General features: G+C 39.7%; 1 protein-coding gene across 1 annotated transcript; it reads left to right on the top strand.

Moving 5' to 3' along the window:
- Positions 1-3,909: 3,909 nt before the first annotated feature.
- LOC119248481 (olfactory receptor 6C2-like) lies at positions 3,910-4,845 on the top strand. The gene has a single exon (XM_037515436.2). It carries the CDS (start codon positions 3,910-3,912, stop codon positions 4,843-4,845), a length of 936 nt encoding a protein of 311 aa, XP_037371333.2.
- The last annotated feature ends 8,172 nt before the right edge of the window (positions 4,846-13,017 follow it).

The raw sequence follows: 13,017 nt of genomic DNA, 5'->3' as shown, positions 1-13,017 counted from the left end.
GGTTGGTGATGCCCTGGATGTAATCAAAATGGGAGTGGTTTGGAGATATTTAGGGGTATAAATTTTAATTTTTCTAGGTTGGTGAAAACATAGAGGTGCTAGGTTTGTGGGTAGAAGGCAAAGAAACTCTGTGCTTAGTACACCTATAATTTGTCCTTTCATCTATGTTCCTGAGGTATCCTTCATAATAAACTGCAAATATCAGCAATATTTGAAAGTCCAAACAACTAATAATATTGTTTATTTCTGGATGATATAATTTTTTGATTTTTCTCCCCATTTTCACATCTATTTTTATGTATTAAAATTTTCTGTAATAAAAATTATTGTAATTTAAACCAGAAGCCTAACTTCTTACTCATTGCATTGCATAAACAATGTGTGAACTAGTTATTAAGAATGGATTACTGATTTATTTTTGAAATCTTATTTTTTACAGTTGGACTAAATCTTTTGTTATTATAGTTTTTACATCATTGTTCATTTTCAAACAATGTTTGCTTCCCCACCCCCCTCAGGTGTAGTCCCCATTGTGGGCTAAATTTGTTGCTATCATTGCATCTTTTTCTCTCTGAGGACATTGTCCCTGTTGGGGCTTGCTTTGCATTTTTTTTTTTTTTGGCAAACTAAATTACATTTTAAGTTCATTAGAGACTTTTGGATCAATGGCTCCAAGGACTTTTTTATTCTGTTGTCTGTTGCAAATAAGGGAAACGTTAGGAGTGTAAAAAGTCTGCGCAGAGAAAATCAGAACACCCACTTTTGCAGAGTCAGAGAAGCTTCTTCACTACTCCTGCCCTCTGAAATTTTGTCTTCCTTTCAGCTACCCAGAGTACATGGATATATTTCTTTTTTTTTTTAAATTGCATTAAGTATGTCTAGTTCATTAAGCTTAATTCCAGCCATGTGTAATAATTCTTGGTGTATTATTCTGAAAATACACAAATGCCTTCAATTAGCCTAAACAATTATTAGGTATTTTTGGAGATCTTTAGAGTCATGCAAATCGCAAAAATACTGCTATCATTGTGAAACTTGTGGACACTCAAATGAATTTTGTTTTTGTTATATTCTAATATTAAGCTTGGGAGAGTGTGTGATTATAATGCAATGAGTGTCAGTTGGCAGTGGTTTTATATGGACATATTAATTTTACATAAGATTGGTATTTCTTCTAAATTCAGAGGCCATTTATGTGTACATGTGATGAGTATATGTTCTCAGGGGTTAGGGGTTGGAAATGCTCTTAGATGATCTTGCTTTTAGAGGGTTTTGTTCACTGTGAGGTCCGTTTGTAAGGTCCTTTGAGTATGGTTTCCAGGTGACACAATAGAGACTATTAGAGGTAAGCACTAGAATGTTTCCTAGTCGGGATGTTTTTATGTCATTTATAGAGAAGGTATTTGTGATTGTTTTATTCCAGTGAAACATGAATTCTCATTTTAATGTTGTTTATTTTGATGGTTTATTGAGAGTCAGTCACTTCTCAGATTATTTATAGAGCACACAAGCCTATTTATAGATCCAAAATGTGGGAGAACTAATTTTGTTGATTATTAAGTTGTTGCAACCCCATGTGGAGAGGTTTGATTAACACAAAGATAAAACTTCACTAATCTATCTTTCCTTCCCTCCTTTTTTCTGTCTATTCCTCTCATCTATTTAGTGTCTATCTACTTACGTCCCATCTATCACAGTTGCTATTGGCAAATAATCTCTCTCTTTCAATATTTAATCGGGAGACTGAAGTTCAGTCCACCTGTCACACTGAATGCCGATAAAGCAGAGTCAGGTTTGACTCTTTAAGATGCACTTTAATTAGGCCCGGGGCAATCTGGAAGATGTTGGGAGGGTAACACCCTCAAGAAAGTGCCTTCATATTTCAATTCCAGCTGGCTTTGTATTTCCTTATATTAAAGAGCTTCAAGACCTAGAAGAGTATGGTCCCATAGAAATATAGTGTAAATGCATTTGCAGTTTCAGAAATCTGTGATCTTGCACAGAAATGGTAAAAAGAAACAGGGGATCTTAATAGAATATTTAACTCCATAGATGCAAAATACTAACATATACTTCAACATGTTTTTAGTATGAAATTATAGGTGATAACTTCATTATGTAATTGTCTCCCAAGTCTTGAAAATGAAGTGTATTTCAGAGTTTTACACATCTCAATATGGACCAGCTGCATCTCAAGTGGCCAATATCCATGTCCCTAGTAGCACTGTGTGGGCACTGGCGGCTACATCACTGAATGAAGACAGCAAAGAGTTGAATACCTGAATGTCATTCATTAGGTTTTTTGAAGAACAGCTATTGTGTTGCTATTGTGCAGACCCCGAGAGTTCCCAGGTACTTGGATATTAGTGTTCACATCACTTTGAAGATAAACTGAGCAGGCAGAAATTGTGTCAAGGGGTCAATTATCTGCTTGGTGGTTATGATCTTTCATTTTTGAATACACAGATTCATGTGTTTCTAAGTCAAACCTATGAAAGGATATACTGGTAGATGAGTCACTTCCTAATAGCATGTTTATCCTTTTATTAAAGGGAAATACCAGAGAATGTTTTCTGATGGACTCGGTCTAGAAACGTGGGAGACCTTGCCTATGCAAGAAAGACAGAGTGAGCGTGTGGAGGGTGAGGTACTTTCTGCAGAGTTAGGAGCCTCCTTGAGATGAGAAGAGACTGGCTTCATAAATAAGAAAAATCATAGCAAATTGTGTATAATATTAACATGTGGTAAGTGTAATAAGTATGCTACATAGTTTATTTCATTTGAACTTCCTGGCAACCTTGCAACGTAGTATTTCTGTGAACCCCATTTTACAGAACAGGAAACTGGGAGCCCAGAGAGATTAAAGGATTTGCTTGTACATGACAGAGGTATGATTGATTCCAGACAAACACATCCAAGTTCCATGTACACTTACACTTAACTCTCCATGACTGAAACATGGATTATACTTCTTTGATTATGATCAAAGGAAAGCTGCAGTGTGTCTGAATGTCCTCCACTATTTTTATTTTTTAACCCATGGTTTACAAATGAGATTCAATTAATCCTGCATCAAGGCTGTCTGCTGAGGACAGAGATAGGAAACGGGAATAATGGAGGAACTAAAGAGAGCCAGACAAAAGGGCGATCAAAGGCTTCTTTCTTTTTGAAACATGTAACTTGGCCTTTATATATGAAATAAAGTCTAGGTCACTGGGGAGGGAGCTATCTGGAGAGTCTGATGAGACATAACCACCGTCCTCCATTCACATGCATTGTATGAAGCACCATAATAGGAGCAAAGGAATTTTAGGATTGAGCTTTTGAGTACAAAACTTTTGTGACTGTGGAGGAAGAGTGCAGAGTAGGATCAGGTGTGGAGGGAGCGTGGTGGAGTGTGGTGGAGACTCTGGGCAACTTGGTGGTGAGACAACTCTGGTGACGGACTTGAGGGGAGACATCCTATACTGTGAAAATATAAGGATATTTAAAAAAATAACAGAAAAGGCTCCCCAACATTTTGTAATTAAGAGACTATGATCTGGAAAGTACAGAGCCAAAGGACTCACTCCTGTCCAGTAGGAATTCACAACCAAAGTATGAATTTGAAAACAGTGATTTGGAAATGGTGCTGTGAATCTGGAGATCCTGGCATGTTGTCACAGTTTCAGTAGCAGTAATTTTCAAGAAAACTGTCCATAAACTTAGTATCCCTGCAGCACATCTCAGTGGTGTTGAGGGAATTACCCCATCACATCCCAGTGCATCTAGTTAAGGAAAGACATGTGTGTGACTGGATTTGCTTGGTGCAGGGAGAGACTGTCTGATTCTGCCATATTTTGACATTGCTCCTCAGATGCATTTTCTGTGGCATTTCTGTGAAGATTGGGCAAGAGTATGAAAGCAGTGATGAGAAACCATTCAGCAATAACAACGTTCATCATCCTGGGGTTGACCAGTGACCCACAGCTAGAGATTTTGGCTTTTGTCTTTCTGTTTATCACATACGTGTTGAGCGTGATGGGGAACCTGACCATCATTGTTCTCGTCTTCGTGGATGCACATTTAAAAACCGCTATGTACTTCTTTCTGCAAAATTTCTCTTTCTTGGAAGTCTCATTCACTAGTGCCTGTGTCCCTGTCTACCTGTACATGATAGCAAGTGGGGACAAGACCATAACCATCAAAGCCTGCTTTACCCAAGTCTTTTTTGTTGTCCTGTTTGGAGCCACAGAGTTTTTCCTGTTGGCCGTGATGTCATATGACCGCTATGTGGCCATCTGCAAGCCCCTGCATTATGTGACCATCATGAACAGCAGGGTCTGTAGGATTCTCATAGTCTGCTGCTGGGTGTGTGGCTTCCTGATCGTCCTCCCACCCCTCATTCTGGCTCTCTTTCTGGAATTCTGTGGCTCTACTATTGAAGATTATTACTGTGATGCTTCCCCCTTACTGAAGAATTCCTGTTCAGACACGTGGTTGATAGAGCAGCTGGTTATTGTCAGTGCTGTGTTGACCCTCATAATGACCCTGTTCTGTGTGGGCCTGTCCTATGTGTACATCATTAGGATGATCCTGAGGTTGCCTTCCATGCAGCAAAGGAAAAAAGCCTTTTCTACCTGTTCTTCCCACATGATCGTGGTCTCCATCTCGTATGGCAGCTGCATTTTTATGTATATCAAACCCTCAGCTAAGGACGAAGTGACCATTAATAAGGCAGTTTCTCTGCTGACTATATCTGTTGCTCCCTTAATGAATCCCTTCATTTACTCCCTGAGAAATAAACAAGTAAAGCAGTCTTTCCATGATACCCTCAAAAGACTTGCATTTCTTTCCAAGAAATAGTAGAAATGGAAATTTAAAATAAAACAAAGAATAAGTTGTCAGCTAATGGATAGATAATTATTCAGGAGAGTTGTGTATTCTCATAATATTGATGCCAACAGCATTGGGAAGAAAGTCTGAGGAAGCCAGTATTTTGCAAATTGATGTTTCTCAGCTCTGTGGAAACTTCAATGTCTTTGTCACCTCCATTTACATCAACTCTCTTTAGGGTTTTTTTTTTTTTTTTTTTTTTTTTTTAAAGATTTATTTATTTATTTATACAAGCATTGGGTACAGTCAGAAGCGCGGGAGGGTGAGAGGATTCTCCAGAGCCAGAGCGGGGAGCAGAGCAGGCAGAAGGACCGAAGTACACTGCTGAGGGGAGCAGCGGGCGGCAGGAGAGGTCTGCGTGCCATGTGGGACCCTCCTCTGGTGGCCGGGGAGCAGCTGGGAATCGAACCGGCGCTGCAGAGGCTGCGGGCAGCTTCGCAACCCAGCGCTCAACCGCTGCGCCACCGGGGAGGCCCTCTTTAGGGTTCTTAAATGTGCCCTACCCATTATTCCTAGTGTTGCCTCTACTCTGTCCATGTCAGTGGTTTCCCCTGCTTGCAACAGAGCCTCTTTCAATGGGCTGTCTTTTTCAAGAGTATGAGCACACAGAGCTTTCAGGGACTATGTATCTGCCTTCAATTTCAACCCCATCTTGTGTATTTGCACAGAATAACAATATTCTTCACCTCTTGTATCTGAGTTTATTAAATATTTGCAAAAAGGGCCTCCTTGGTGTCACAGGTGGTTGAGCTCTGCACTGTGGCGCTGGCCACAGCCTCGGCAGTGCAGGTTCTATCCCAGCTGGCAGAAGAGAAACCCACATGGTGCAGCAGACCTCTCCTGCCTCACCCTCTGCTCCCTCAGCAGTGTATTTCAGTCAGTCTGCTTGTTCTGTTTCCTGCTCTGTCTCTGGTGAATCCTCTCACCCTCCTGCACCTCTGGCCTGGACCCTGGTTTTTGTATGAATAAATAAATCTTAAAAAAATTTGCAAAAATAGTTGACATAAATGAAAATGTAATCCAATAGTCTTTTGTGACATTGATAGCTTTTTTGTTTATAATTTTTTGAAAAAAGTACTAGCAAAATCAGGTAACACACCAAAATAATTGATTGAAGATTTCATATTGTGACCGATTCACTGTGGACCCGAGGGACGGGCATTCTGGAAATGGTGGAAATGTGGAAGAATAAACTGATTGTATATAAACATCTGTGTTTGCTTTTGAGGGCATTTTCAGCTTCATGGATGTAATGGATTAGACACTTGCACGTCCTTGCTTACTTTCCCACTCACATCAGTAGCTTCTTTCCTTTACCCTATAGTCTTAGCTGCCTCTCTGAATGTTTTTGAGACGCCATCTTGGACATCTGAGAGACATGACACCTTAAATGGTGCCATGAGGTGAATGAAGAATCTTCAAGCTATGGAATTTTGTGTTTTTTTCGCTATGTCTGCATGGATAGTATATTTTAAAAGGTGCTCACTAAAAACTTAACCCTTTCCACAGTTTAGATATCAAAAGTGAATGAAAGATAATTTGAGCCCCAGTAACAATATGTTGTATTTTCAGAGTTTGATTTGAATGATAGAGTCTACATATATAAATCAGGCAGGCCCTGTCATTTGATTAAGAAGGATGGTTTTCAGTTTTTTAAGTGCCTGACATTTTACATATTATTGCTAATTTTCAGCACAACTTTTACAAGTTAATTTGAAAATCTTTTTTTTTTTTGTTTAGAGAAAATGAAATTCATGGAAATGAAATTGTTTTATTTTTTAAAAGATTTATTTTATTTATATTATGCATACTGGGGTTGGGCCAGAGTTGTGGGGTGTGAGAGGACTCACCAGAGACAGAGTTGGGAGCAGAACAGGAGGATCTACTGAAATACTCTGCTGAGGGGAGCAGTGGGGAAACAGGAGAGGTCTGCAGTGCCACGTGGGTAGCTCCCTGGCCTGAGATAGAACTCGTGCTGCAGTGGCTGCGGACAGCTTCATAGTGCTGAGACTTAATTCCTTGGGCTACCAGGGAGGCCCCACACCTCAGTCTTAATCCTGGGTCCTTAAGAGGACATAGCTGTGTTCTATTATGTGCTGACCTTTTGTTGGTGTACTGGTTATTTCTTATTGAGTAATAAACCACTTTCAACATTTAATTGATTAAAATAACCACGTTTACTAAGTTCCTGATACTGTGGGTTGGAAACTGGGCTGGGCTCACTGGAGTGGTTCTTCTCTTGGTCTTTGACTGCCTTGTTCACACTTTCTCAGTTGAGTGGTGGTCAGGCGGGCAGTTCTGTTCTGGGGTGAGGGTGAGAGAGAACATGAGCAAATTTACTGTAAAGGTTTTGGGAGAGAGAAGACCTTGTGTTTTACATAGTGCGCTTGCCGAGGCTTGTTCACATGGTGGTCAGAAGGTTTCAAGGGTTTTTTGAGTTCCTGCTTGCATTATGGCTGTTAGTGTTGGTGAAGGATAAGGACAGAAACTGGAGGAGGCACCCCAAGACCAGAAACCTGGCTCACAAGCCAAGAGCTGGAGGTGGAGGTAGAAGGGATTCAGAGCCATTAACCAGCTTTAGGAACTAAGATCCCTTAGGGCCAATGCCCAGATCACAAAGCACAGATCCCAGCAGGCATCAGATGCTGTAGGGGGTGTCAACAGTGCAGACCTGAAGTTGAAGAAAGATATGGAGATTGGGGGTCATTGTAGAAATCTGGGCCCTTTCAAATTCTACATAGTTTATTCAAAGTCAACAACAAACAAACCACTCCAGGAAGGCATGAGCCCCTCCCACAGAGAACATGCCCCTATCAGTACAGTCTCTGCAGTGGCACAGGTATGCAGTCCTCTGCCCACCTGGGCCTGTGCAGGTGCTTCCTTTTCACCAACTCTCTGTCCTTGGCAGGGCAGCAGCCTTCCTGCCTTCCCGTGACCTGTACCCTGTCTGGGCTTCTCTTCACTGACCCCCTCACCAGAGGCAGCTCCTCAGGCTGCCTGACAGTGACCATGCAGGCCTTTCTCTTAGCAAACCTGCCCCTTTCCGGAAGCCCTTTCTGCCTGCTTGTGTCTGTACAAGTGTCCTTCATTCTTCTCTCCTGTTTACAATAAACCTGCCCTTTTGGATATGACTGTCGTCTCTGTGTCATGGAGAAACTTGCCTGGGAACTCACCGGTGTTGGTGACAGGGGAGAGTTGGGGAAACATTTCCCAGATTGAACCCAAGGACCCCACTCTCTGACCCCAACAATTCCAAAAACAACATCATGGGCACATTGTTGGCAGTGAGCCACATGGCTGAGCCCAGAGTCAATGTGGGAGGGCTCTACCCAAGCAATGACTGTAGGGGGGCAAACCATGTTGGACTTTCTTGAAGTCTGATAGTCATTGTATTTGACATGAGCTAGTGACAAGTAGGTATGTTAGGGGGAAAAGGATGTGCTAAAGCTAATTCCATACAGGCTTTGTGGACTCCACCCCCACCACAGGCCAAAGCCAAAGACACTGGGAACTCCAAATCCCATCACCACCCAAGGGAAGGTGGCTGGGACCTGAGGGTGGGGTTGAGCAGCCAGGTTGATATAAAGCCAGACTTGTGGGCTTGGGCGGGGGGTCCCCCATTTTGGCTCTCCACCAGCTCCCAGCGTCCGGCCAGCTCTGAGAGTGCCTTTGGGTTTCCAGGTCGGCGGATTGGGAAGGACGCATTAAAGACTTTATTTCCCTATTTTCTCCCTGAGTTGTACATTTTCTCAATTCCCTTTCCCTTGTAAATAAACCTTTAATTAACCTTTTGTGTGCCTGCAGTGGAGTATTAAATCCCTTTTAAGCTCATGGGTGAGGATCCACAGCCAGGCAACCCGTTTTATATCGGGGTTGCCCCATAACAGAATACATCTGAGAGGGATTTTGAAGGTAGAGACAATAGAGGTGGGTGATGCAGGGAAGGGTCAGCGATAATTCCAAGATGTCTCACCATGAGGAGTGAAAGGTTGGTGATGCTTTGAATGTAATCAAAATGGGAGTGATTTGGAGATATTTAGGGGTATAAATTTTAATTTTTCCAGGTTGGTGAATACACAGAGGTGCTGGTTATGTTGGCAGAAGGCAAAGAAACTCTGTGCTTAGTACACCTATAATTTGTCCTATCATCTATGTTCCTGAGGTTGCCTTCCTAATAAACTGCAAATATCAGCAATATTTGAAAGGCCAAACAACAAAATAATATTGTTTATTTCTGGATGATATAATTTCTTGATTTTTCTCCCCATTTTCATATCTATTTATATGTATTAAAATTTTCTGTAATAGAAAAACTAATTCAACTCATCAATCAATTCAGTAAAGTGGCAGGATACAAAATCAACACGCAAAAGTCAGTAGCCTTTCTATACACAAACAATAAATCTGAAGAAGAAGAAATCAAAAAAACCATCCCTTTTATTATTGAAACAAAAAAAATCAAATATTTGGGAATAAATCTAACAAAAGAGGTAAAGGACCTATACAAAGAAAACTATAAAACACTGTTAAAAGAAATAGAAGAAGACACAAAGAAATGGAAAGACATCCCCTGCTCATGGATTGGAAGAATAAACATTATTAAAATGGCCATCCTTCCAAAAGCAATAAACAGATTCAATGCTATTCCAATCAAAATCTCAATGGCATTCTTCAAAGAAATAGAACAATTATTGATGAAATTCATATGGAATCACCAAAAACCCCGAATAGCCAAAGCTCTCCTGAAAAAAAAAGAAGGAAATGGAGGCATCACACTCCCAGACTTCAAACTATACTACAAAGCCATAATCATCAAAACTGCATGGTATTGGAACAAGAACAGACACACAGACCAATGGAATCGAATAGAAAATCCAGAAATAAACCCACAGATTTATGGTCAACTAATCTTTGACAAAGGAGCAAAGACTATGCATTGGAGCAAAGAAAGTTTGTTCAATAAATGGTGCTGGGAAAACTGGGTCGCTACATGCAAAAGAATGAAGCTTGACCACTACCTCACACCATACACAAAAATCAACTCAAAATGGATTAAAGAACTAGACATAAGACCTGAAACCATAAATACATAGAAGGAAATATAGGCGAAACACTACGGGATTTGCACATCAAAGACATCTTTACAGACACATCACCCAAAGCAGTGATAGTGAAGGCAAAGATAAACAGCTGGGACTACATCAAATTAAAGAGCTTCTGCACAGCAAAAGAGACAATAACAAAAACAAAGAGAAACCCCACCAACTGGGAGAACATTTTTTCACCCAACACTAATGATAAAGGACTGATCACAAAAATCTGCAAAGAGCTGATGAGACTCAGCAACAACAAAGAAAATAATCCAGTCAAAAAATGGGCAGAAGAGCTAAAAAGAAACTTCTCTGAAGAGGAAATGCAAATGGCCAACAGACATATGAAAAAATGTTCAACATCCCTTGTAATCAGGGAAATGCAAATCAAAACTACCATGAGATACCATCTCACACCAGTGAGAATGGCACATATTAAAAAAACTAGCAACAACAAATGTTGGCGAGGGTGTGGAGAAAAAGGAACTCTTCTGCACTGCTGGTGGGAGTGCAAACTGGTCCAACCACTATGGAGAGCTGTGTGGAGATTTCTGGACCTACTAAACATAGAGCTTCCATAGGATCCAGCAATTCCACTCCTAGGTATTTACCCAAAGGACACAGAAACATCCATTCCAAAGAGCACCTGCACCCCTATGTTTATAGCAGCACTGTTTACAATAGCTAAGCTTTGGAAACAACCCAAATGCCCAAAAATAGATCACTGGATCAAGAAGATGTGGTACATATATACCATGGAATATTACTCAGCATTCAAAAAAGATAAACACATGCAATTTGCAGCAACATGGATGGCGCTGGAAGGGATCATGCTCAGCGAAATAAGCCAGAAAGATAAAGAAAAATACCGGATGGTCTCACTCATAGCAGGAATCTAGAAAACTTAAATAAGGGACCAGGAAAATGAATATAAGAAAGTGAAAATCAAAATCAACAAAAAACTATGAACCAGAGACACTTTTTGGGGGGTGGGGGGCGGGAGGGGAAGGATTGGGGTCAGAATGGGGCGTTTGCAATTGTATGGGGGAATATAAAAATAAAACTTATTATTTAAAAAAAAAATAAATCTATTAAATAAATATCAGTGAACAACAAAAAAAAAATCTCAATGACATTTTTATAGAAATCAAAAGAAAATCCTAAAATTCTTATGGAGACAAAAGATCCAAAATAGTCAAAGCAATTTTGATAAGGAAGAACAAAACTGGAGATGTCATACTTCCTGACTTCAAAATATATTACAAAGCTACAGTAACAAAAACACCATAGTACTGACAGAAAACACATACAGAACACTGAAATATAAAACAGAATAGAAAACACATACAGAATGTAGAGCTCATATAGAAGGGAGAGCTCAGAAATAAACCCATCTACACATTTATGGTCAACTGATCTTTGCTAAAAGTAAACAAATACACCACAGGCAAAGGATAGGCTAAAAAAAATTTTTTTCTGTAATAAATTAAATTCTGTAATTTAAGCAAGAAGACTAACTTCTTACTCATTGCATTGCATAAACAATGTGTGAACTAGTTATTAAGAATGGATTACTGAATTATTTTTGAAATCTTATTTTTTACACTTGGACTAAATCTTTTGTTTATATAGTTTTTACATCATTGTTCATTTTCAAACAATATTTGCTTCCCCGCCCCCCTCAGGTGTAGTCCCCATTGTGGGCTAAATTTGTTGCTATCATTGCATCTTTTTCTCTCTGAGGACATTGTCCCTGTTGGGGCTTGCTTTGCATTTTTTTTTTTTTTTTGGCAAACTAAATTACATTTTAAGTTCATTAGAGACTTTTGGATCAATGGCTCCAAGGACTTTTCTATTCTGTTGTCTTCTGCACACCTGTTGCAAATAAGGGAAACAGTTAGGAGTGTAAAAAGTCTGCGCAGAGAAAATCAGAACACCCACTTTTGCAGAGTCAGAGAAGCTTCTTCACTACTCCTGCCCTCTGAACTTTTGTCTTCCTTTCAGCTACCCAGAGTACATGGATATATTTCTTTTTTTTTAATTGCATTAAGTATGTCTAGTTCATTAAGCTTAATTCCAGCCATGTGTAATGATTCTTGGTGTATTATTTCAAAAATACACAAATGCTTGCAATTAGCATGAACAATTATTAGGTATTTCTGGAGATCCTTAGAGTCATGCAAATCACAAAAACACTGCTATCATTGTGAAACTTGTGGACACTCAAATGAATTTTGTTTTTGTTATATTCTAATATTAAGCTTGGGAGAGTGTGTGATATAAAGCAATGAGTCTCAGCTGGCAGTGATTTTATATGGACATATTAATTTTACATAAGATTGGTATTTCTTCTAAATTCAGAGGCCATTTATGTGTACATGTGATGAGTATGCGTTCTCAGGGGTTAGGGGTTGGAAATGCTCTTAGATGATCTTGCTTTTAGAGGGTTTTGTTCACTGTGAGGTCAGTTTGTAAGGTCCTTTGAGTATGGTTTCCAGGTGACACAATAGAGACTATTAGAGGTAAGCACTAGAATGTTTCCTAGTCGGGATGTTTTTATGTCATTTATAGAGAAGGTATTTGTGATTGTTTTATTCCAGTGAAACATGAATTCTCATTTTAATGTTGTTTGTTTTGATGGTTTATTGAGAGTCAGTCACTTCTCAGATTATTTATAGAGCACACAAGCCTATTTATAGATCCAAAATGTGGGAGAACTAATTTTGTTGATTATTAAGTTGTTGCAACCCCATGTGGAGAGGTTTGATTAACACAAAGATAAAACTTCACTAATCTATCTTTCCTTCCCTCCTTTTTTCTGTCTATTCCTCTCATCTATTAAGTGTCTATCTACTTACGTCCCATCTATCACAGTTGCTATCGGCAAATATTCTCTCTCTTTCAATATTTAATCGGGAGACTGGAGTTCAGTCCACCTGTCATACTGAATGCCGATAAAGCAGAGTCAGGTTTGACTCTTTAATGCACTTTAATTAGGCCCGGGGCAATCTGGAAGATGTTGGGAGGGTAACACCCTCAAGAAACTGCCTTC

This window comes from Talpa occidentalis, unplaced genomic scaffold, assembly GCF_014898055.3.
Source record: "Talpa occidentalis isolate TD23 unplaced genomic scaffold, MPIMG_talOcc4v2.1 talOcc4.16, whole genome shotgun sequence".
NCBI lineage: Eukaryota > Metazoa > Chordata > Mammalia > Eulipotyphla > Talpidae > Talpa > Talpa occidentalis.
The sequence above is the reverse complement of the archived record's forward strand: the minus strand, read 5'-3'. Positions and strand labels throughout refer to the sequence as shown.

What these genes read in the sequence shown, in the direction of transcription:
- LOC119248481 (XM_037515436.2), top strand. Translation starts at nt 3,910, where the DNA reads ATGAGAAACCATTCAGCAATAACAACGTTCATCATCCTGGGGTTGACC.